Source organism: Peromyscus maniculatus, chromosome 2, assembly GCF_049852395.1.
Source record: "Peromyscus maniculatus bairdii isolate BWxNUB_F1_BW_parent chromosome 2, HU_Pman_BW_mat_3.1, whole genome shotgun sequence".
NCBI classification, from domain to species: domain Eukaryota; kingdom Metazoa; phylum Chordata; class Mammalia; order Rodentia; family Cricetidae; genus Peromyscus; species Peromyscus maniculatus.
Genome location: NC_134853.1, coordinates 16,921,107 through 16,946,437, shown reverse-complemented (window position 1 = coordinate 16,946,437; position 25,331 = coordinate 16,921,107). Strand labels below are relative to the sequence as shown.

The 25,331-nt window shown below is 42.3% G+C and overlaps 1 protein-coding gene across 1 annotated transcript; it reads left to right on the top strand.

The window, feature by feature from the left end:
* Positions 1-17,561: 17,561 nt before the first annotated feature.
* Positions 17,562-21,906, top strand: Fabp4 (fatty acid binding protein 4). The gene is made up of 4 exons (XM_006977876.4): positions 17,562-17,720; positions 20,078-20,250; positions 21,030-21,131; positions 21,679-21,906. Exons 1-4 carry the CDS (start codon positions 17,648-17,650, stop codon positions 21,727-21,729), a joined length of 399 nt encoding a protein of 132 aa, XP_006977938.1. The 5' UTR covers positions 17,562-17,647; the 3' UTR covers positions 21,730-21,906.
* The last annotated feature ends 3,425 nt before the right edge of the window (positions 21,907-25,331 follow it).

The window sequence follows — 25,331 nt, the reverse complement described above, 5'->3', positions numbered from 1 at the left end:
TTCTAATGTGTCAAGACTTCAGAGGACAAAGGGGAACAGTCTAAGTGGCATTTGTTCCACAAAGAAGATGGATATTAAATTACATTTTGTGGAAGGGGATTGTATAAATACAAAGAAGTAGGAATGAGGGCTGGAGAGATGGCTCAGCGGTTGAGGGCACTGGCTGCTCTTTCAGAGGTCCTGAGTTCAATTCCAGCAACCACATGGTGGCTCACAACCATCCATAATGAGATCTGGTGCCCTCTTCTGACCTGTAGGCATACATGCAGACAGAACACCGTACACACAATAAATAAATCTTAAAAAAAAAAAAAAAAAGTCAGGATGAATCTTCCGAAATGATTGATAGGAAAAAAATATAATTTAATAGTAGGCTCTGGAACTGTTGCTATCAGATAATAATTAGATAATCAGATCCAACTTCAGGGCTCTAGGAAGGTAAGGTCAGTTTTGAAATAAATATCTCTAGGGAAATTATTTTGTTTATGTAGATAAAATAACTAAGACCAAAGTACTCAGAGAGGTTAAATTAGATGACTAAGCTCTTAGTCAGGTGACTATTCTTCATTGCATAGATGATTCTTTGCTGTTATTTTTTGATTCAAGGTCTCACTACATAGTCTAGGGAGACATGCAATCCTCCTACTTCAGCCTCCCGTGTGCCAGGATTATAGATATTCATCAGTATACGACTTTGTATAAGAATTTTTTAAAAACGCTGTGGATTGGTGGATTGTAGATGAATGCAGTGCTCATGGAGGTCAGAAAGAGGCCACTGGATCTCCTGGAGCTGAAGTTATAGTTGATAATGAGCCACCTGACCTGGGTGCTTGGAACTGAAAAATGCAAGCACTCTTACCCAGGCCCTGAATAAGAACATTTTTTAAACATGTAGGTTTTTGAGTTCACATCCTAGAAAGTCCAACTGAACAGCTGGAGACAAAGCCTCGGTCTTTAGCCGGTCTTCAAGTGGGGAGATCTCATTTGGGAGGCAGTGATTTGCAACAGGTCATCAGTGAGCTGACTGCCACATTCCTGTGTTAGGAAAGAAAATCTTGCCAAGTTTTCTTCAAGTCTGGGGAGAGACATATTCATTTTATCTCATTGTTGGTATTCCTTATCCCGGTTTCCAGGACCACTTTCCCAGCCAGACCATGGAGGTTTGCCACCGCTGGAATTTGCCAAGTTCACCCACCCAACTCAGGGTACCTCACACACAGATCTTGCACAGGAAACCTCAGGGAAGCCTTGGCAGTGCGGTGCATTGTGAACACTGATTTGAAACCCTGGTTGAGTTCTGGGTGCTTGGTCTGAGTTTTGGGGATCCTAAGGTGCTTCAGTTTGTCCAAAGTTAGATTCCAAGCAGCAGAGGGAAACCTACTGAGAAAATGATCTTATCAATAGTCCAGGTTTAGGTGCAGTGATCGAGAGCTGACTTGGAGGCCTGGACTGGGGCCTCTGGATATGACCTATCTCATGGATTAACTTCTGGCACTTCCTCATTCATCACCCTATTTACCCTTTCTTGATTTTTTTTTTCCTTGCAATTGTAGTAGTTTTGATAAAATGGGTCATCAGGGAATTTTTCTAATCTCTCCACCACTTGCATCATCCTTCTATTATTTTTCTAATTTAAAAATTCCACTTATTTATTTTGGGGGTTTATGCCATAGTACACAAAGATTGTGGAGATCAGAGGAAAATTTGTGGGCGTCACGTCTCTTCTTCAGCCATGTGTGTCCCTGGTACTGAACTCAAGTCCATTGAGAGCGAACACCTTCACCTGCTGAGCCACAGAGTGATCTCTACTTGCACCATTCTGTTAGGACTAACTTGTAGAAACGAACTTGCCCCAGAGTTCTGTTTGATGACTTCTTGCTGATCAACACCATGCAGGACTCAATCCCGCCTCCGCCCCCCCCCCCCCCCCACTCATCCAAGATGGGCAGGTCATCCTTCCCCAGAGACACTTCAACGGCTAATCTCTACCCTTCAAGCTCCTTTAGCACCAAGCTGTAGATTATCTACCTATGTGCATTCATTTGCTCCCCCTCTCCTCTCCTATTCGTAGATCCTTTTCAGACTCAACTGCCTGTGTGGACCTCCACTCCCTCTCCACCTGGCAAACTCCAGCTCATCCCTCGGCATGAGCTCAGGCAACGTTTCAGACTTTCCCAGCTCTCCAAACGGAGTTGATCCTTCCCTAATAATCTTGGACTAAGTACTTTTCGCTTACAGTGGGATTGCTCTTTATGGAATTTCCCAGGCAAATGCGGAAACATCCCTGTCATCTACAGGTCCGTACTTCGGAGTAAACTCTCCTTTTTCCTGGTAGTTCTCTGGTCCGGACACTCTATTCTTTCAGTGGTTGTTAAGCAAATGCAATATAGGAAGACTCAGGCTCTAACGCAGGAAGAGTCCATCTCCCTTCCTCCTTGTAAGCTCTCAAAAGATCTCTCCCTAGAAACCAGTTTATGTCTTCCACCAGGATGAATTAGAGCAAGACTGAGCTGTAGCCAGTGCTCCCTTGAAACATTTCCAGGAAGAAATTTTCTTTCACCATCTCCATTTAGAAGCCAGTAAAAATCCCCTTCTAATGTGTCCAATAGAAAAAAAAAATAGACAAAATAGGCACAGCCACAAGGGGATCATTACTCCCCAACCCCAAAGGCAGGGCCAGATCTGCCTTAAGGGGTGGTACCTAGTGGAATGATGGTCTATTTTGGCAGCATTTCCCAATTCATGCTTTCATTCCATACTATGTCCTATAAACTATGATCCTGTATGCATTCGATTCTGTAAGACCAGCGTCTAATCCATGAGCCACGGGGCCTCATTAGATTCTAATACCATGGACAGAAACCAGAAATCTCCTTTGTTGTTGGTTTCCTGTGTGCGTGGATACATGCTATATGCGGGTGTGCATGTGTGTGTATTGAAGTGTGTGTGTACTGGGGATCAAACCCAGAGCCTCACACATTGGAGGTGAGCACTCTACAACTGAGCTCCACCCCCAGGCTTTGTTCTTGTTTAAAATTCTGCAAATAAGGTTAATGCGGAGTCAGGCTTAGGAAGACCTCCTGAGAATGAAAGCTATTGTCTCTTTAAGCTGCTTCATTGGAAATTTTTCTTCTCCCCTAACTCTCATCCCATCCCCAACAGTTCCTATAGATTAGATCCTTTTCAGATTTAATCAACCTCACACACCCTGGCAGATGAGCCCTAAGAAATGATGATCTTCGTTTTCCAAACTGGAAACACAGGCATTGCCTGGGCAAAGGGAGTTCCCTGGACTTCTGGGGCCAATGAGGGAGGAGGGAGAAGAGGGCTCTGATGCAATTGATTAGATCAAAGGTAATTCTTTGTCCCATGTCAGGAGGTTTTCTGCATAATACGTACCTTGTTAGACATCACGTTATTAAGTCCTGTGGTCATCTGGGCTGCTCTGTCTCAAGGCCGTCACTTACCAGCGACAAGGTATGCAAGGGAGCGTCTTTCATCTTAGCCTGTTTTCCAAGATCTTTCTGTGGCTAATTCCATAAAATTGCAACCCAGCTCTCCCTTTGTAATTATACCAGGAAAGGTCAGAGGACTAATTATTTCATTTATTCAAGCATCAGAAGTATAATTCAGCAGGAAGACAATTGTAGGCAGTGGTTTCTAAATCTGACTAAGCTTCCAGCCCCTGGGAATGTGCTTGCTGTGTCAGACCTCTGCTCGCCCCCACCCCCACCCCAAGGCCTTCACATTTGCAGAGGGATGGGGCCTCCGAGAATAATTGTTAAAAGTTCCCCAGCCAGTTAAAAGATGACTTCTGAGTAAGAACCACTTAGTAAGTGGTCTCTTGTGGGGTTCTCAAAGTTTCCTTTGGTAGTGGTGGGTTGTGAAAGTCTAGCCCCCAAAGGAATCTTATTAAGATCCAAGAGTGGACATCCTAAACAGCCTATGATGAGGTGCTTCTGGGGCAGGGGGCCGGAAGACCACACTGCTCTGTTTGGCAGAAAGGTGCAGAAGGGGAGTGGAGCATGGCCCATTTATGGGCAAGCTGCAAAAGTTCTCTGATGTTGAACCTTCAAGCATCTAAGAAGCCAGTTTAACACACAGAGAGAAAGGGAGAGGGAGATAGGGAAAAGGAGAGGGAGAGGGACAGAGAGAGGAAGAGGGACAGGGAGAGGGAGAGGGAGAGGGACAGAGACAAGGAGAAGAAGAGGGACAGAGACAGGCAGAGAGAGGGGGACAGAGAGAGGGAGAGGAACACAGACAGGGAGAGAAGAGGGACAGAGACAAGGAGAGGGAGAGGTGGGGACCTCCAGGGACAGGGTGGGCTTCTGCTGTGCTTTCTGAATCAAACGTCCCTCTGGCTTTCATGCCTTCCATGGACCTTTGGCTTCTCTGCTTCCCATTTAGGTCTAACTTTTTGTTCCAGCTCCAATTTTTATAATTTTTGCTGGAATTACTTTCACATGATGAAGTTTTGCTTTTCCACGATTTACTGTTTTCAAGGATGCACTGTGCTTTTCCCACGCCAAGCCTCAAGCTCTGTGCAAAGGATGTAACGACTCTTGTAATGTAGCCCTAGAACACTTGCAGCTTCCTCTTCTCTGCTGATTCACAGACGATCAGCGGTGGCATGAGGAAACGCCTCTGCCTGCAATGTCCTCTCAGTGACCATTTGGCCCAATGGTCAACTCTCAACTTTGCACTAAGGCATGATTTGTCATATGAAGGGTTTCCTGCCTTCTCCAAGTGGATGTACTAATCCCCCTAAATCCTGGGGACACTTGTGTGAGAATATTACTCTATACTACCTTTATGTATTTAAAAGTTTAATAAAGCGACTTCTTGTATTGTTTTATTAATTTTAAAAATTGGTCAGGAATCAGATACTAGGGTAAAATCTGATAGATCCACAGAGTGATAGAGAAAACGATCAGCGACCTCTCCTCTCCATGCTTCCCTGCTTGGCATCTCCTTTGACCCCTCCTTACTCCTCTTGTGTGTCCCTCTGTCTTCTCTGAGTCTGCCAGGAATCTCTAAGGTCCACTCCAGCCAGCTGAATGTGGACCCCACCCTCAGAACAAAGGCCCCACTCCATTGGTGGTCTTGGAGTAACAACACAAACAAATCTCCCACAATAATTTACCCGCCACAAGGCAGGGGCACCAAGTTTGTTATTGTCCCTGATACCATCAAGAGTAAAAGTTCAGTAGTAACTATCCTATGTCCGTGACGAGGTGCTCTGCTTTATGGACTATGCGAATTAACTCACCTCTATTACTTATGGAAAACAGCTGTCCATTGAGAGCAGAGGGAGGAAGGATCTCAGCTGATAGGAGGTGCTTTGTATAAGGCATAGGCACTTCCTAAATACTTGTTGACTAAATGAATAAATAGTAATAAACAATGATGGAGCTTTGAGAAAATTATTTTGACGTTATCTCTCATAAAGTCATCTTCAGGGAGTCCCAGGTGATATTTCCAACTCTAGAGAGAGGGGAAGGGGGAGGGTTGTGAAGAGACTCTTCGTTTATTTGATTCCCTTTGAGAACTAGCTCTTCCACTGCAAGCCTCAGTAGGAAACACAATAGACATTAAAATAATACACACATGTGAGAGACAGGGGTGAATATGCTGAACTTAGACGCCCAGTATATTCTATGGTTTTTCTAATTATTTTCTGAATGTCATTGTAAAATTGCAGTAATTGAAGGAGTATGATGAAGTGAAAAACAGAATTAATAAATTTATTAAAAACAACATACCTTATATTCCATGAAAGAATAACATTTTTTGGATAAAAATGACATAAAATAGAGTTTACATGTTATCTATACAGTTTCATATGCCTTCTAATCCATTTTAAACTTCTATTTTTAGATCATAGTTCTAGGCAGTTAGTCAAAATAATGTACAGTTGAAAAAAAATGTCTGCTCACTACAGTTTGATGTTTCTGGTATATTTTGCAGCTATCAAATATCAATGTTGCACCCTGTTCCATGATAAACGTATTTTTAAATAAAGTCAATGCACGCACTTGAATTAAAAAACGTGAAGATGGTAACTGGGGGGTGTCTTGCTGACTTGATTTAAAATAGTCCCTGTTCTGTACTTAAGAGGAACTCAGAAGTATGTCAAAGGACACAGGAAAAAAAAGCCATCTAGCACAGAGTGAAGACAATGTCCCAGGGAATGATTTGTGAGAAAGCAAGAATGCCATTTGCATAGCTTGGCCAGGCAAGTAGGGAAAAGGGCAGGAGCTGGGACCATGGCTTCTAATGCTCTAAGGAAATCAGCAATCAGAAGCCCGGGGGAGCTGCCTGGGTGTGGGGAAACTGCTTTGGCATCACTGCCAATGCCTGGGCTCATAGACTCATCTGATAATGCAGTGAAGGGATGCTGATTTCTTCCTTTGACTCACCCGAGAGAGGAAAAGAAAACCATTTTATAAAAACACTTATAGCTTGTAGGAAAAGGCACTGCACAGAGGACATTTTCTGTGGGCCAGTACTCGTCCTTTCATTGGGCTGGTGGTGGGGAGCCAGGGCAGCACAATAAGACCACACATGCCCTGGCCTCCCACCTCTAGTCCAATGTGAGTATATTCTAAAGAATATTTTAAAACAATACGAATGTCAAAAATATAGTTAAACACCAATGAGTATTTGAAAAACATAGGCTTTAATATATAAATGAGTTTGCAAACTGTTAATTTTTTTAACCAAAAACATTAAATGATTCTTTTTTTTTTTTCAGAAAAAGAAGGGGGATAAATGAAATTCCTAACCAATTCATAGCAATGATACCTAGTTCTTAACATACATCAGAAATGGATGGTTGATTGACTGAGAGGTAATAAAGAGGTAGACAGCTTTTGCCATAGATGACACTTCCTGGCGATTTCTGTTATCAATTTGTAGCACTAGAGATTTACTGCCTTTCATTTACAATGTCTGGGACTGCCAGGCACAGTGGAGCACACTTTTAATCCCAGCACTTGGGAGAGGCAGACAGAGGCAGGCAGTTTTTAACAGAGACTAACAAAGATGTTTGATAGCAATTATGTTTCTGGATTGGTCTTTGGAGAAGCCCGATGCCTTTAGAAAGGCAAACAAATCCTTCCTGGTAGACTTCATTGCTCCATGCACCACTGATCATGGGGAGGAGGCTTCTTGGTGTGCACAGCATGGGGAGGGGGTGTTGTGAAATGGCGAGTGAACCCCAGTGTGCTCCCTTTGGCGTGGAAATCATACAGTTGAGAAACACAGGCCAGTGTCCTGAACGTTAAATCAGATTTGGTGCTCAGATATTCTGTAGGTCTTTCTAAATTAAAAGAAGATCTACACCGTTGAAAAGCATATTTAGCACATAAATGTATTAAAGGTTAACACTTCACACAATGTCATCTCCAGTGCTCATGGAGCATTCTGTAGTTTAGGAGAATAAATTAAAAGAATTTGAATCACCAATCATTTTATCTCAGAAAGGATGTCAAGCCTGTTTGCCATACTCATCAAGGAAGAAAATAATCTCCTGTGGGAAATAAAGGTGCAAATTCTCACTACCCAGAAGTCACATAAAGAAAATCCACACTTTGAGAAGTCATGATATATCTTGAGAGAGTAGTTCCGACCCACACGTAGTAACTGCAATGTGAAAAACAAGTAAACCTGTACAGTTGAAGGCCACATCCTCTGCCTTTCTGACTAAATATGAACCTACTTCGCTGTATCTTCTGGAGAGAAGTTGCTTCAAAGTCCTCAATAACATTTTCTCATGTTAAGCACATCATGAATACATTTTTCCATAATGTTACTTATTTCCTCATTTAATTATCTGACCCTATCAACACCTGCGGTGGGATGTTCTGTATGTTAAATGTGTTGCTCTGATTGGTTAATAAATAAAACACTGATTGGCCAGTAGCCAGGCAGGAAGTATAGGCGGGACAAGGAGGAGAATTCTGGGAAGTGGAAGGCTGAGGCAGAGAGACACTGCCAGCCACCGCCATGACATGCAACATGTAAGATAATTGTAAGCCATGAGCCCACGTGGCAAAGTATAGATGAATAGAAATGTGTTAATGTAAGGTAGAAGAACTAGATAACAAGAAGCCATGGCCATACAGTTTGTAAGCAATACAAGTCTCTGTGTGTTTACTTGGTTGGATCTGAGTGGCTGTGGGACTGGCAGGTAAGAGAGATTTGTCCTGATGGTGGGCCAGGCAGGACTGGAGAAAACTCCAGCTACAAACATCCATGATTTGGCTCAGTCAGTCTGTCATCAAGTGGGTAATGCACTATTGACTTCTATAAAGCAGGCTCCCTGAAGCTTCTGGTTCTTGGTCTAGCAGTTGAGTTTGTGTTTTTTAGTGTATTGCTTACTTCATGCCCATGAGGATTATTTCACATGATGAGTATCACTGAAAATAGGCCTCATGTGAAGTTAGTTCCAATGATAGTATGTTATACCACTCACTACTGGGAAGAGTTTGTAGAACATGACTACAGTAATGAATATGAACATTTCAATGTATGGGATCACAAATCTACCTATAGTGTTTATTATTCAGAAACTACTTGACAACCAGACAAAGATATAAATGTCCAAGAATGTTTACAAGTTTTTTACTTTTCTTTTCTTTTTCTTTTTTACAATGAAAAGTGAAGGTGTTGGTTATAATAAGCACATAATGGAATACTTGGCACCAACTTACAAACAATAAGATGACGATTGCACATTATTAAGTAAAAATGAAGGTTAGGGAAGTAGATATGAACATAGCCTCTCACACTAGCAAAACTCGTCAACACAATGTTCCTTATGTGCATTATGCATATGTATAGGAAACAACTGAGACGATGTATCTGAAATTATTAAAATACCAACCCAAGAAATTACCTTTTCTTTGATATCTACATAATTTTAATATTTATATACTATTTTATATATATATATATATATATATATGAAGGTAAGGTCAGGTCAGGGTAGCCTCAAGCTCACAGTTAAGCCTCCAGAGTGCTGGAATTACAGACAGGCATATTGTAAGTGTTACAGCTCTGAGAGGAAAGGTATCCTGGCAGTTGGGAGCCACGGAATACCACAAAGTCACATTGCACAACAAACCTCACACAAGAGATTTGCCAGGAAAGACATAAGAGAGTGGCTGCCTCTGCTCAAGAGAAGCAGCAAAGATCTTCTCAGGATACAGGCTTTATATGTGGTTTCTTGAGGGGGGGGCTTTCTAGGGTGGCCTGGGATTGGAGGGACTTTGTGGCCTGATCTTGGGCTTTCTTTTCTCTGTAGGCAGAGCTTTGCCACCTGCATCTCAAAGGTGCTGGAAACTGCCATTACAGCCTGTTAGAGTAGCCTGGAGGCAGGGCCTGGCCACTGGAACCTCGAAGGGCTCACATACATGCTGTCATAGCCAGGGACTTCATTATTGTTTAAACATTACAAATATTCCCATTCAGAGCCTGGAGATGTAGCTAAGTGGTAAAGTATTTGCCTAGCCTGTGCAGGGCCCTGGGTTCCTTCCCGACAGCTGATATAACCTTACCAATGTGTGAGTATATCTACATGTCTATATATATTTCCTACCACCACAGGATGAGGCTATGTTTAACAGAGTATTGTTTCTTGAGGGAAACATAATTTTTTTCCTTATTACAATGTCAGAGATTGAACATGGTTAGGCAAGTGGACTACCACTGAATATCATTACCAACCCTGAGGGGGGGGGATTCTTATTCTGAATCATGCAAAACAAGACAATTCATCCTGTATTTCACTAATTTCTTGAAGCAGATCTCAAGATCCGAAGGACATGTTCTCAGTCTGTAGTCACTAGTGCAGAGAATTCACTCCTCTGAAAGTTCCGGGACCAGAGTTTTTTTTTTTTTTTTTTTGAACAAGGATATTTTGGGTTGGGAAAAATGTCCAATTCTTCCCAGCCCAGGCATCCCAAGGGTGTGATTTTTCTTCTGAGTCCATGTGCTCACTATAACTCCTGCAACTGACTACATGGTCCAGGTTGCTGGTTCTAAATGATAGCCATCAAATGCAGCTCTCCAGCTCTACAGATGAGTAGGTGGAGTGTTGCACCAACCAATCAGCCAGGCTGCAATCTGGTGAGCAGTGGAGATAGAATTTCAACATGTCTAACTCCAGGACTCAAGGATCTCTCTAGCCTGTGACATGATTTATACAACAACAACAAAAATGTCACAGGCATGTTATCACCCACTAAATATAAACTCAAATGCAATGACAGTTCTGAAGTGATGGTGTCTTTAGAGCATAGAATTCCCAGCAAGAATCATGGAGCTGGAAAATCACACTGAGCCACAGGGAATCTTGGCAAACCACACGACAAATGCAGGAATGCACATTTCACCCAGTGAGGAGGAATTGTAGTCAAGAGGGAAGTGAACACCCAGATGGCAAATCAAGTTCCCAGATGCTTTCTCACTGGACCAGAGTTCACTGGTGGAAATGTCACAGCACCAGCGCCCTCCCGAAAGCTCAGTGTTCCCGTGCCTCGTAATCCAGTCACTCCGGGATGAACTGTTCCCGGTCTGTCTCCTCAGCAAGATCAAGTCACAGCTGGAGCCCACTCCGGCATGTGCCGCCTTCTGTGGTTTCTGTGTTTTCTGCAACCTTGGGCACCCGGGGGTCTGAGCACCCTTCTCCTCCCTTCCCTGCCTTCCTTTATGCCTTCCTCTTTTTGTTCCCTGTCTTCCAAAATCTCCTTTTTTTCCTCTCTCTCGCATAACATTTCTTATTCATCTACTGTGAGCTATGCCCATTATTTGCAGGAAGCTCCTGGGTTTCCTCCTTCTAGAGGTTCAGGCTGGAGTCAGAACCACCTACCCACAGTCGTAACGAACAAAACAGTGGAACTGAAACCTCATGATCTTTTGTGCCCGAGCTATGGTACACCCCTGTAACGTCAGTGATTTAAATACACTTTACCTACTAAGTTCCCAGCTTTCTGAAAGCAGAAGCTCAGGTTAAAGGAGGCTGAGGGACCCAGAATACCTGGAGATTAGTGGCAGAGCTGCTCCTAATGTAAAGGTTTTGCTAGGCTTTCTCTAAACACCCACACTTGACATAGCGTTGCTCAGAATCCTACTCAAGGCATCCTTAAGCAGTTCTTATATGTCAGTCCCCTTTGCTACTCACTGAAAAAAGCTAGGTGAATTGTCTTGTCACAGCTTTCTGTGGTTCTTAAGATCTTCACGACCCAACAGTGATCCCTGTAGGCCTTACCTTCCTGCCTTGTTCATGTTATCAGAACGCCAGCTGTACCAGGCACAACAGGCACTTACTGGGGATTTCATGTCTTCTTTGCATTTAGCTCTGTTTGTATAAAGTAAATTACATTATATATGTGCAACTTTAAAAACATATAAAATGCAGCTGGGCGGTGGTGGTGCATGCTGTTAATCCCAGCACTTGGGAAGCAGAGACAGGCAGATCTCTGTGAGTTCAAGGCCAGCCTGGTCTACAGAGTGAGTTCCAGAAAAGGTACCAAAGTTACGCAGAGATACCCTATTTCAAAAAATCAAAAAACAAACAAACAAAAAAACCAAACATAAAATGCAAGCAGTTGAGATTGGTAAAGGTATTAAGACACAAACACAAAGAAAAGAACAAATGTGAAGTGTGTGTGTGTGTGTGTGTATATGGCACCTGCCCTCATGGATACTTATTTTCTTGGTTACGTCTGACGGTGCAGCTGGCCTGTTGCTAAGTTTTTCTCTGCACTTTCTGGCTGAGATTTTCACCTTTGCCTACGGTTAGTTCCTAACCGGGTTTGCTTTCTGAAACGAAGACCAAGTAGGTGACAGTTTATATTCAGAAGCACTCTGCCACCAACCGCCCCTGCAATGCCGTGGGGTCCTGCTTGCACACCCCGAACTGTGTGTGAAGAGTTTCTTTTATGAGCAAGAAGGCGAAAGAAGAAGTTACCCAAGAGCCTCCGGGCGCGCACAGTCTGTCATTAATCACCCCCCTGTACCCGAGGCAGAGCCTATGGCTTACTCACTCGTTCCAAAAGTGCTGCCATTTTGAGGTCTAAGAGTCACTGCTCAGTAGTAACCCTCCGTGTAAGGGAGGACACACTGGTCTAGCTGGATAGGGGATGCAGAACCGTTCCCATGGTAAGCAATCCCATCAGTAAGAAAAAGAGAAGAGAATGTGCCCACAGTCTCCATTAAAGGCGCGTCTTAAAATTGCTAACAAGCATCCAACACAGGCAGTAACAGAGGAACTTTGCCTCCAATAGACTGGGAGCCTGGGCATGACCCCTCACCTTGGCTGGTGCATACAAACTGTGGAAACTCTTCCTCTCACTGCTAACGGCTGTGTCGTTATTCTTTATTATCCAGAGAGGGGTCTGTTTCCTCATTAACTAAAAATTGTCAGAAATGATATTGTCATTTCCTCCAAAAGAAACAAACAAAGGCGAAGGTCAGAGAGATTCATTCCACAGAAGCTGCCCATAACAGAGCGAAGTGCAAGGCAAGCAGCCTTGGCCGGGGGCTGCCCATCAGCCCTGAGATTCGGAGGATGTGTCCTCAGACCCCACGTCCCCAATGCAAAGCCAGGCTGCTCCCATTGCAGACCCCTTCCCCGTGGCTCTGAGGAACTGTTCAGCCTGTTGTGTCTTTTTGGTTTTTTGTCTGTTTGAACATCCCTGGCTCTTTCTTAATTTTCAGTTGTGAGACACGCTCATTGTTAAAATAATTAGGGTGCCCTCGAACTCCCTCTGTGGCTCAGGCAGGCCTTGAACTTAGCTGATTCTCCTGACTCAGCCTCCTGAGCTGCTGGGATTACCTTACCGGGGTGTACCACCCAGTTGGGATGTGAAATTTAATCCTGTGTTTGATATTTGTAAATGACAGGTGCTGCTGTGGGAATTCTTCTCGTGACCAATGCCCAGCTGTCTCCCGTCAACCTTGTTTGTGGGTTTGGGATCCTGATGGAAGAAGAATTTTTCCTGTATCAGTTCTCAGTTTCTCCCATTGCATCAACACTTGCTCATTATCATTTCCCCTGATCCAACCTTCAACAGTTATAACTCTTGCCTTGTACATGAGATTATCATGACCTTCATCAGCTACTCTTCCAAGACTATTGTGCTCATGTTTCTAAAATGCAAAGAAACATTTGTGCCTCCTTGCCTCAAAACACACACACAAGCGTGATTATGTGGCATAAGCCCACATCTCCCTCATTTTATGAATTATTTCATTGATTAATATTCAATAAGTGAGTAAAATACTAGAAACATTAGGGCCATGGATGGGGCGATATCAGGGACGAGAAAAGACAGGATAGGATGGAGACATCTTATCTCCTACAGATTAATGTTGAAAAAAAGATGCTAAAAGTAAAAAATCCAGGAAAGCATCTGCTGTCTTTTGTTTTTTAAAATGCTCACTTCAAGGTAGCTATTAAAAGAAAACATTTAGATTTTACACTTTCCTTTGGCTGTGAGTTAAATAGGAACTTGGATTACTGGAAACAGAAATTATTTAAAATTTGTTTATCTATTTTATTTTATGTGTGTGTGTGTGTGTGTCTGAGTATATGTATTGCTGCATGAACATGCAGAAACCTGGGAGGTCAGGCAGGTTAGGAGAGAGCATCGGATCCCTTGGAACTGAAGTTATAGACAGTTGTGAACTGCCAGGTGGGTCCTGGGAACCAAACCAGGGTCTGCCACAAGAGCGGTAAGTGCTCTTAACTGCGGAGCTGTCTTTCTAGCCCATGTCGTCATGCTTTATTCCTGACTCCCACATGGCATGGTGCCTTGGACATATCAAGCTTGCAAAAAAAAAGCATCTTGAAAATTATTTGCCAACATGAACTTTTCATAATAAAACAGTGTTTGAAAATGTGAGCAGTATCAAATCTACCTGTTTTAAAGAAAAAATGACTACCACAACTTTGATTAAACTTAGGCACTCATTAATGCTTAAGGAGACATTGTTCAGACAACATTGTGCCTCAAATCATATAATATTAATGGAGTTTCACTCCGTAGCCCAGGATGGCCTTAAACTCATGACCCTCCAGCTTCAGTTTCCCAAGTGCTGGCATTAGAGGTATGTTCTGCCATGCCCATCTTAACACTGAACTTTTTTTTTTTTTTTGGTTTTTCGAGACAGGGTTTCTCTGTGTAGCTTTGCGCCTTTCCTGGGACTCACTTGGTAGCCCAGGCTGGCCTCGAACTCACAGAGATCCACCTGGCTCTGCTTCCCGAGTGCTGGGATTAAAGGCGTGCGCCACCACCGCCCGGCATTAACACTGAACTTTTAAAGCAAGGTTCTCCTTACTTTCTACTCTCTTATTAAGATAACAGTCCACTAACTGGTCAAGAGGAGAGGATGCTTTGTCTTATCACGCCAACAATATAAACTCTTTAAGGACAGAAATGAAGTAATTTTGGAGGGATCTAAGCAGACTGTATCGCTTGCACTTCCATCTACACTACAGGTGTGAGACAAGGACTTCTTCATTACACTGAACGTCTTACTATCTAGAAGGTTCTCTCCCTTTCCTGAGACATAAATTAGTGCATGTATAGCAAGAAAGAATGTTAATCTTCCCCGGGACCACCCATGTGTTGGGAATATATATGGAGTTGCTTTTGACACCAGCATCCCCTTGGGTAAGAGTTGGGCTGCTCTGTCACTTCCTACAAGTAATACCTCCAGACTTCTTGAAGGTTCCACTAATCCCTTACCTCTCATTTCACTGTTATTTAAGTTAAAAAGACCCATTTCTGTAGACTACTCTCCTTTATGGGAAATAATTAAAGGAACATATGGTTCTTTCTAGAAGATGTCATTTGTACCATTCCCCTGTCAATCAATGATCAGGGGCTAAATGTGATAATGTAAGAATGTGGGCTGCTGGCCCAACAAAATGGTTTCTCTCTCTCTCTCTCTCTCTCTCTCTCTCTCTCTCTCTCTCTCTCTCTCTCTCTGGTTTTTTTTTTTGAAGTTTTTGTTTTGTTTTAACAATAGAATGATTGACTTTTAGGAACATGGTCATTTAAGAGTCCCTTGGTGTATTTTCTTGAACATCTGATTGTATCTCACAGTGGATGAATCTGAACAAAGTCAGTCTTTGCTTACTAGGCACAAACATCCATACACTTGTCCTGACTTACAGATCCTCTTCATGGCCATGTTTGAGTGGAAATAATTTGACATGGAGCTACACCAGCAACCCTACAGCTCCTCATTCCCCAAATCTTCCAGTGCTTGTCTTCCCTCTTCAGGTGATAATTCAATGGTGCCACCTTCCTAGATGACTCTGTCTAGTGTCAAAGCCTCACAATAGTCATTAGATCAGTGCCATTAGCTCTGAACAGTGGCTTTCTTAACTGTCCCTTTGAATATCATCTTCCCCGGTGTGGGAATGAAAGCTCTGTGAGGGCAAGGCGATGCCTGCCGAGGCCCACCGTTGAAGCCCAATGGTCAGCATAGTGCCGGAGTCATGCATGAATAAATAGATGGATGTGGTGTCATGTGCTACTCTTACACTGCCCTTCCCAAGAGAAACAGAACGTACGCCACATGTGTAACTACTATTTTCTAGCAGTCACAATAAAAAAGTAAAAAGCCAGACTAGTTTTTGTAATATATGTCACTTAATATGCCTCAACTATGCTTATTTCAACATATAATCAATGTAAGAAAATTGCATTATACATCACCCTTTTATATTAACTCCAACTATGATATGTATTGCACACTAACAGACCTCTTGATTCAGACTCAAAATTTTCTTTTGAAACATTAATCATCATTTAAAGTTCACAAAACTTACAGTTCAAAAAAATTGGATTGATGTATTCAAGTTGTTCCAAACATATTTAAATTTTTTCCAATCACCAAATTGAGGATAATTGCTTTTCTTTAAATGGAAATTAAGTAAAATTTAAAGTTGAGTTTTGCTGTCATATTAGCCAGTCCAGCACAAGCAGAAGAGCTTTGTGGGACTACAGACACATGTATTGAGTGGGCCTTCTCAATGACATGTCTAAACCATGTGTTATAACGCACGTGCAGTCAACACAGTGGGATAACCATTTCAAACCATGCTAAAGTTAGGGATCAACACAAAGTTCCAATAAAACAACTTAGAACACTTTCAGAACTGTACCTGTATTAAGATTACTTATTTTACTTGAGTTTCAACCCAAAAGATCTTGTTCAGTGAGAAACAGATGAATTTGTGATGGCCACCTAAATGTTCATGTAATAGTCCATAGTAGATGAATGTTATTAACATGCCATTTACAGATGCAATTAAAAATTGGCACTGTAAGCTAACTTTATCAAACTTTTACAGTAGCTTGTTTTCCTAGAAAGTTCCTCGTTTGCAGTATCCCTTTACCTGGATATTTTTGAGATACTGACATGAACTTGGGAATCAGTCCCACGTCAGCAGGTACTTCTCAATGAGGCACGGTGTAGTAATCCATCCCTCTCCAGTATTCTGAAATGTGGGGATGCTCGGAGGCATTGTTGTACAAGCGAACTTCTTCCGTCATTCTGTTAGGAGGCAGGGAGACTGAAAACTGGACTATTTTATAAAAGTTATCTCAGGTCAGTCACGCTGTCCAAGAAGAAAACAGGTTTGGTAACTTGTGACCACATTACATCTGATCATTCACAGAAGGCCACACTCTTTAGATCTGTATCAATTTAAAACTTACAATATATTTCAGAAATGAACGGGGGAACATATTTTAGATGGGGACCCATTTTTAAGGAGTCTGTAAAAATCAATACTGTTGGTTATTTAGGAAGTGGGAAGAATGAGGCTTAATTTTTAATTTAATTAAATCTGTGGTCTAGGTTCCTGAGCAATGATATGAATGAATTTTTAATATATATTAAATATTTGAAATTACAAATCTAGGCTACTTTGGCCAGGTGTGGTAGACACGCCTTTAATCCCAGCATTCCAGAGGCAGGAGTAGGTCAATCTCTGTGAGTTCAGATCTACCACGGCTGTGTAGAGAGACATGTCTCAAAAAAGAAAAAAAATCTAGGATACTTTAAAATTTCATTATTTATTTTGTTATAATTCCTGAAACAGCACTGTCTTAACAAAAGAGTCAGTAAGACTAAGAATCTGTAAGGTAGGCTATGCGTCCTCAAATGCAGAAGAGCCAAATACACTTTCACAGTATTAGTAAAATAAAAACTCAACACAAGAGGGTCAAAGTGTGTCCCAAGGTAATTGTCTCCTCCACAATGAGGTAACTACGTATGGAATAATAGGGGGAAGTTCAATGCATTAAGCATTTAACAGTGAAAACAGGAACATTTAAAATACTCTGTTCATGGTTAAAAATAAGTTGTACTCTAAGTCCAGTGATCATTGCCAGGGAGAACCAAAGTTGAGAAATTTCTATTAAAAACATGACTCAGAGGAAAAAATACAGGAGCTGGTAATGAAGGAAATGATCTGGGGTCCACCCCCCATTGGTTCCTCCTACCGTCATGTGGTCGGGACATCTTTAAAAGGGAGTTATCTGGACTCGAGAGGATCATAGCACCTTCCCCCATCCTGCAGCCTTTTTCTCACCTGGAGGAGAACTCTCAGAAAGTTCACAAAATGTGTGATGCCTTTGTGGGAACCTGGAAACTCGTCTCCAGTGAAAACTTCGATGATTACATGAAAGAAGTGGGTGAGTGATGTGGGGGACAGGGCCTCCCTATGGGGGGGACGCTTGTAGCTGGCCTTCAGCTTGGGAGCAGTTGCTTTGGGAAATGCTGTTCTCCACATAGAAGCTGTAGAAGCCACTAGAAAGAGCTTGTTCTAGAAGTTTCCTAAATCAAAGCTTCAACCCAGTGCTTTCTGCAGGTGAATCAGCAGGGAAAGGAGTGTAAATGAAAATCTTCTATGATCTATAGAATGACAAGGTGTCACCCTCACTACCACACGTGTGTGTTTCTGTGGTTCACTTGGCTCTGTGTCTGTTTTTAACATCTTTTACACAAAAATTTTGCAATAACTTGGAAAGAAAGATATACTTTTTTTGTAGCATGGAGTAATTTTTACTTAAAACCGAAGCCATGATTTTTATCCCATTTTAGAAAAAAAATTATGTTGGAAAATGTATTTTAGCAAAAATTTTTTCTGTCTCAATGTCACAGTAGACAAAAGCTTGACTTCAAGAAATAGTTTTCTTCACCGGGTTAAGCATTCATTGGTTTGGAATGATATGGAATGTCATAGATTTAGTGAGTGATTCAGAAGGAGACTTGGGCATGTGAAACACGTATAGAATGTGCCTTTCCGATAGCAGAGGTTCTGTCAACACTGCCCACTTGCTGCTGTGTGAATGGTCACCAAACAATGTTGGCAGCAAGACAGTGGCCATTAACCAGTGATGTTCTCTCTCAGGGAGCTTCTGCATTGAACCCCATCTCTCTGTGACCTGCAGAAGGTCAGATCCCATATTACAGAGAATCTTCAGTAGGACAGGATCCCCTAAATTTTCAAAGGCTTAACCTTTCCCTCAGTTACAAAGTGGGAACTTTTGGTCATCTGTCAATACTGTTCTCCTGTTTGTAGATAAGAAGATTACCAGAAATTTCAGCATGACTGACCTTTTAACGTATCGGCTAGGTACTGTTCAATATGCCAGTTCCTATGTACTGACTTAGAAACACCAGGGTTTGGAACGCTTTTAGCTATTGACTTTCTGAAACATTTTGTACTTGTAATATCCATACCTAAATTATAATAACATTTTAAACTGTGAAAGACTCATAATTAAAGGCAATAAGATAGTTCCTGGGTGAAACTGGCAGCTATAATTGAGGCACAGTGGGCAGGTATTGCCTTCTGTGGTCAAATAAAATCAGAAAGAAACAAGTGAAGCCGTTGCCTTTCTCAGGCTCAGTCCCTGGAATTGTTCCCACATTGTATCCCTCCCGTGCTTATTACTTGTACTGAATGTCGTGTTATGTGGCAGAGTGAGGATTCGAGGCAGAAATACATCTTTTTCCCACTGTGGCTACTTTTTAGACAGAGAACCAAGTCCCAGGCTCCACATCACTTGACTTGGGCTGTTTCTCTCTCAGGTCAGCCTTAATTCTAACCCGTGGTCACTTTCAGTTAAAGAAATTACCCTTATTTAAGCGTTTGTGCTGGAAGAGTTAGCACATCTGTGACTGTAGGAATTCTGTGTAACACATGCAGAGAGAGTAAGTTGTTACTGTTTATCCAAGGCTGTAAGTTGTTGACCCTCTACAGGAAAGCATTTCCCTCATTTAAAGAAACAAGACCCCACAACTTGAGTGACTGTGATGCACACTGTTAGTGTCCAAACTGTTGTAAACAATGGAATTCTGATTTCTTGAGTTCAAAAGGTATTTTCTGAGTCCCCCTTTAATTTTCCTTACACATTATTGGGAATGATATTGCTGTTCTAAAATGGCATGGTATGTAGGAAATGTTTTTCCTACAAGAGAAATTAATCAGTGATCTTCCTTACATGAGGGAGTAATATGGGAAGGAAGCCTAGAAAATGACACTTGGCAAGAAAATGCTGTGAAATGGGGTTTCTGGACACTCAAAATAGACGACCTTTAACCCACTAACTCTATATCAGGCCTGGTCTCTGACTTTAGAGGTTTTGTAAAAATTACAACTTTTAGTATTTAAGAAAGAATGAAGTGATCAAACAGTCTCAATCATAAACACAAAATAGAGACAGTATACATACACATATATTATCACCATATTATTATAGGTATATTACAGATATGCTGACATATATAAGGCACATACCCATCAAGGTATGAAGCGTTAATGTCCTTATAGATTCTATTGAAATCAATGATGAGTCTCCTGAAGAAAAGAAAGGGACAAGCTAAGAGTAAATCTGGATGGGTTGCTCCTGAATGTATCCTCAGGGATTAGGGCCAACGTGCTTAGCTGCGTAGCTGGTTGCAAAAGAGCCTCAACTAATCTGGTATCTTTTTCTTCATGGGCACAAAAACGTAAGCCTGACGTGTTTTCTCTTCCTAACTGCAGGAGTGGGCTTTGCCACCAGGAAAGTGGCCGGCATGGCCAAGCCCAACATGATCATCAGTGTGAATGGAGACGTGATCACCATCCGATCAGAGAGCACTTTTAAAAACACTGAGATTTCCTTCAAACTGGGCCAGGAGTTTGATGAAATCACCGCAGATGACAGGAAAGTGAAGGTAAGGGCCAAGGAGCTGGGGCAGAGGATGGCCTGGCGTCTAATGCCACAGTCTTCAGGAAGTGATTTCAAGATGACGGGAAGAAGAGCTCTCCCTTGTAGTCTGAAGGCCTCTGAGTGCCCACGTCTAAACTGTTGCCATCAGAGTGCAGATTGCTAAGTTGTCCTGATATTAAAATTGATCAGCATATTTTATGTGTCATACAGTAGTGTATATGAAGTAAGTTAGAGCAATAAAATTCTAGAGCAAGTTTATAAAAGAATAAAAATCACCCTAATGCCACCACTTCAGCATAGTTTTGTCATCTAGTTTCTCTCACAAAACATTCTTTTTTTAAATTGTAATTTTATGTTCTATTTCTATTCAGAACATATAAGTATATATATACACACACACACACATGCACACATATGTGTGTGCATGTGTGTGTGTGAGAGAGTGAGTTCTACATTATTGTTTTAAAGACATTTCTTTTTTTTTTGAAGGTCTTCATTTTTTTCTATTCTTTATGTAGAAAGATTAGCACAATCTGTTTCATTGTATAGACAGTCTTGAATAATCCATTCAAGGTCTCTTAATGAAGCCTATGTCCTTTGAGTGCTGGCGGAAACACTGACAGCACGTGTTCAGGCTCATGTTTCTTTCTTTTTCTTGTTGGACTATATTCTTGTCATTTAGCGTAAGGACCTCAGAATATTCCTTTGAGCCAGGGTTCCATATTTTCAATCATATTTTTGGCCTTCATTTGCATACTGCAATCTCTCTTCCCGTGCCTGCAGAGCATCATAACCCTAGATGGCGGGGTCCTGGTACAGGTGCAGAGGTGGGATGGAAAGTCGACCACCATCAAGAGAAAACGAGAGGATGACAAGCTGGTGGTGGTGAGTACATTCTGCATACTTAGCTGTGACCCACCATCAGGGCCTCAGGACCACCGCTCTACTTTAGGAAACTCACCTGCTGTGTAGACCCGAAGGCTCATTTGTGGTATTTGTTTATTTGGAGATGAGGGTCGAGTCTGTGTTCTCACACTGACCCAATGTGCTCTGCCCCTCTGAGCTCCTGCTCCATGCTCTCACGCCGTCATGCTCCACCCAGGCATGTTTCCCCTCCTAGCAATCCCTGCTTGCTCCCCAGTGTCACAGGCTGCCTGGTGCAGCTCCTCACCAGAGCGTACTCTGTACTTCTGCTGTGGCAATCCCGCCCCATGGAGAGTTCCCAACTCCCTGAGAGGAAGACCTGGATCTTCTTGGTCTTTGCATCACCCTAAGCAACTACACTGGGGGATGGAAGCACAATGCAAGCACAGGATCCTAGACATGTGTTTTTTGTTGAATATCGTTTGATTTCCAACACTGAGAAATACGAAAATTAAATTCATGCTGTTGTCTCAGTGATTGACCTTGACAATTTTGTACCCGTGTCTAGGAATGTGTCATGAAAGGCGTCACTTCTACCAGAACTTATGAAAGAGCGTGAGCCAAGGGAAGTAGCCCTGGACTGACATTTGCATCGAACTCTACAATACTTGGTTGGATGTATTGTTTTTAAAAAGATATGATTTTCCACTAATTAGCAAACAACTAATTTTTTCCAAAGCTGAATGTTATTGAATATGGTTGTGTTGGTTAAATAAAACCTTTTTAGATGTACAAAGTGGTGTAATGATATTTTTGTTGTGTGTCTAATTTTCCACACATAAATGAGTGAAGAGAACAGAAAAATTGCATTATTATTTTGGCTCTGATAGAAGTAATAAGATCTTTCATACATTGCATAATAGAAAAGTCAGTGTCCATGAACTTTACTAGACAAGAGACAGTATATAGGAACCAAGACTGAGTATTAAGCCCTGCTTTAAAATTCTTAAAATTAGAACTATCTGTCCAAGACCCAGGATTATTTTAAACACAGTGAAATTATCCATGTGATCCATATGATCAAGCATGCACATCCATGTCTGCCCTGTTCTGGAGCACTGTGACTCAACAATGCATGCAATGCTATAGAAAAGAACTCTGAAAAGAACTCTAGTCTCCACAGTGTGTGTGTGTGTGTGTGTGTGTGTGTGTGTGTGTGTGTGTGTGTGTGTAGAAAAGAACTCTAGTCTCCACGCTGTGTGTGTGTATATGTGTGTGTGTGTGTGTGTGTGTGTGTGTGTGTGTGTGTGTGAGAGAGAGAGAGAGAGAGAGAGAGAGAGAGAGAGAGAGAGAGAGAGAGAGAGAGAGAGAGAGAGAAGTTCTTACTAACTAGTCCAGGCTGGTCTTGAACTGCAATTCTTCTGCCTCAGGCTCTTATGTTGCTGGGGTTATAGGTATACACCACCATGCTCAGCTAGTCTGAAATCTTCGGTTTAAAACAGGCATTTTAGTCAGTCTTTCATTACTATAATAAAATTCTGAGGCTATTTACTTTATAAACAAATAAATTGCCAGGCGGTGGTGGTGCACACCTTTAATCTCAGCACTCCAGAGGCAGAGGCTGGAAGATCTCTGAGTTCTAGACCTGCCTGATCTACAAAGCAAGTTCCAGGACATCTGGGGCTATACAGAGAAACCCTGTCCAAAAAAAAAAAAAAAAGGAAAAAAGAAAGAATTTACTCAGCTGTCAGTTTTGGGGGCTGAAAACTCAAGATTGTGCAGCCCCACAGAGTTGTCACTGACCTCATGGTAGGTGTTATCATGGGAAAATGATAAGGGAGAGGTGCATCTCCCTGACACAGAGCAGAGAGGAGCTGTTCTTGTCCTGTACTGTTATGTCCAGGTGATGAGCCCCCCAGAGACCACCAGGAGTCCGAGTTTGTATGCAAAAGCAAAGAGCCTTTATTGCAAGCTTAAGCTTGGGCTTCCCGTCTTTTCCAACACTGTTGGATCAGGGAGAACTGGACCATCATGCAGTACCCCTTTCCTGCATTTATGACCATGCTATGGACACGTGGGACTAACTCAGTGCTGCAGGCCCATCACTCCAGGCAGCGTAATGTGTTTCATTCTGCATGGTCAGAAGTCCTGTCAGACAGGGACTGACAACTTATATACAGATTATGTAAGCTATCCTTTATGTTCTAGAGCATTTAGTACTTGTTTGTCTCAATTCTGATTGGTTCCCCAAAAGGTACAGTTTGTGGCTTTTCCTGGTTATTGTAATGGGGAAGCCTAGTCCCAGTATGGTTAGTCTGCAGCCTGTCATGGCGGCACTAATGCTGTTAGGCTGTTAGTACAACAGCTTGTTCTCGTAGCATCTAACAGGTCCCACTAACCCTATCTGAGGAGATTTAATGGACAGACACACTCACTCACACCTAACAACCTTTCAGTAAGTCCCATCCCTAATGCTTCCAGCACCTCAACACACTGTGCTGGGTGCCAAGCACCCAGTACTTGGACCTTCAGGGAACAAACCACATCCATAGTAGCAGAGCAGCCAACCACCAGAAACTTCTTCCTCTACGAAATCTCAGACCTAATAGGCGAGCAACCTGTCTACCTCCCTAGTGCTGGGATTAAAGGTGTGAGCCACCACTGCCTGGCTCGATTTCTCTTTTAGATGGTTCAATCTCCTGTAGCCCAGGGTGGCCTTGAACTCCTGATCTTCCTATCTCTTCCTCCCAAGTGCTGGGATTAAAGGTGTGTGCCACCACAGGCTGGCCTCTGTGGTTAGCTAGTGGATAGCTCTGCCCTCTGATCTCCAGGCAAGTTTTATTTGTCAGAATACAAACAAATTATCACATACAATTTGGGTTCACTAGAGCTGTGTAGGGTTGATTTAGGACAGTCTTAAAAAATACTGGCAAATTTATTAATAAGTACTGGTTTACGGGTATTTATTAAGAACTAACAATGGTGTCAGGCCCTTTGCATGATGTACATCACTGATCACCAGATCTGATGGGAGGAGTGATTGTTTCTGTCAAGATGAGAAAAACTGGAGTGCAGAGTTCAGAGCACTAAGACAAAGTGGGAAATGGGTGCAGGATTCTGAAGTTCAGCAGTTATCCTGGCAGAAAACTGGTCTGGAAGCCATGGGTGGCAACAAAACCTGATGAGACAGAGTTCCAGTGGACAAATTCAACCCTTGCAATGTTTGAAAAGGCACAATAGAAAGTACATGATAAACTGAGGTCAATATCGATCAGTTTCAGCTCTTAACAGAGCAGCAGAACATTTAATGTATAATTAATGCATGTTAATAAAACATTGAGTATACTGATGCTGATATCACTGTTTAGATGCCCTCTTTACAGTCTATAGCAATTCACCTTCTGGATATCTGTTACATGAGTAATGCCATGATGGAGGAAGGTCAGAGAATGGGCCAGGTGCTACTGTCCAGTCCATGGGAGTTCGATGGGCACACATCTCTGAGCTAGGATGGACTATAGTATTTGGGGGCATATATGCCTGTGTGTGTGTGTGTGTGTGTGTGAATATTCATACAGGAGCACGTATGCCACAGTGTATGTGTGTAGGTCAGAGGACAACTTGCAAGAATCAGTTCTCATTTTCATCATGTGGGTTTCAGGGATCGATCTCAGGTCATCATGCTTGGCAGCAAGTGTCTTTTGATTGATGATTGCAGCTGATGATTACAGAGGTCATTCATAGAGGCCGGCAGTCACACACACACACACACACACACACACACACACACACGCGCACGCACGCACGCACGCACGCACACACACACACACACACACACCTCCACACACCTCACTGTTACAGGCCCTGTTGTATGCTGAAGAAATCCAGGGTATTAAAAGAGCCAGTTCCTTTAAATCCAGGATATTTACATGGCCAGCTCCTCTCTATTCCATCTTTCCATTCTCCCCTTTTGGGAGCTAGTCCCTAAGACTAAGACATTCAGAAGTAATCTTAAGGAAGGATGGAATTAGAGAGACACAGTGAAGGATTAAGGAAAGCTGGAGTTCAGATAAGACTTGAAGGCAACTGTTGGTTTTACTTCTCAGGTTGATCTTTAGCAAAAATGATAAAAATGAGACAAATTAAGAAAAATGCCAACAACTCCTGAAAGGGCAGAAAGAAGCAGAGCATCTTGTTATCAGAGCCGTAGAGCAAAGGCTT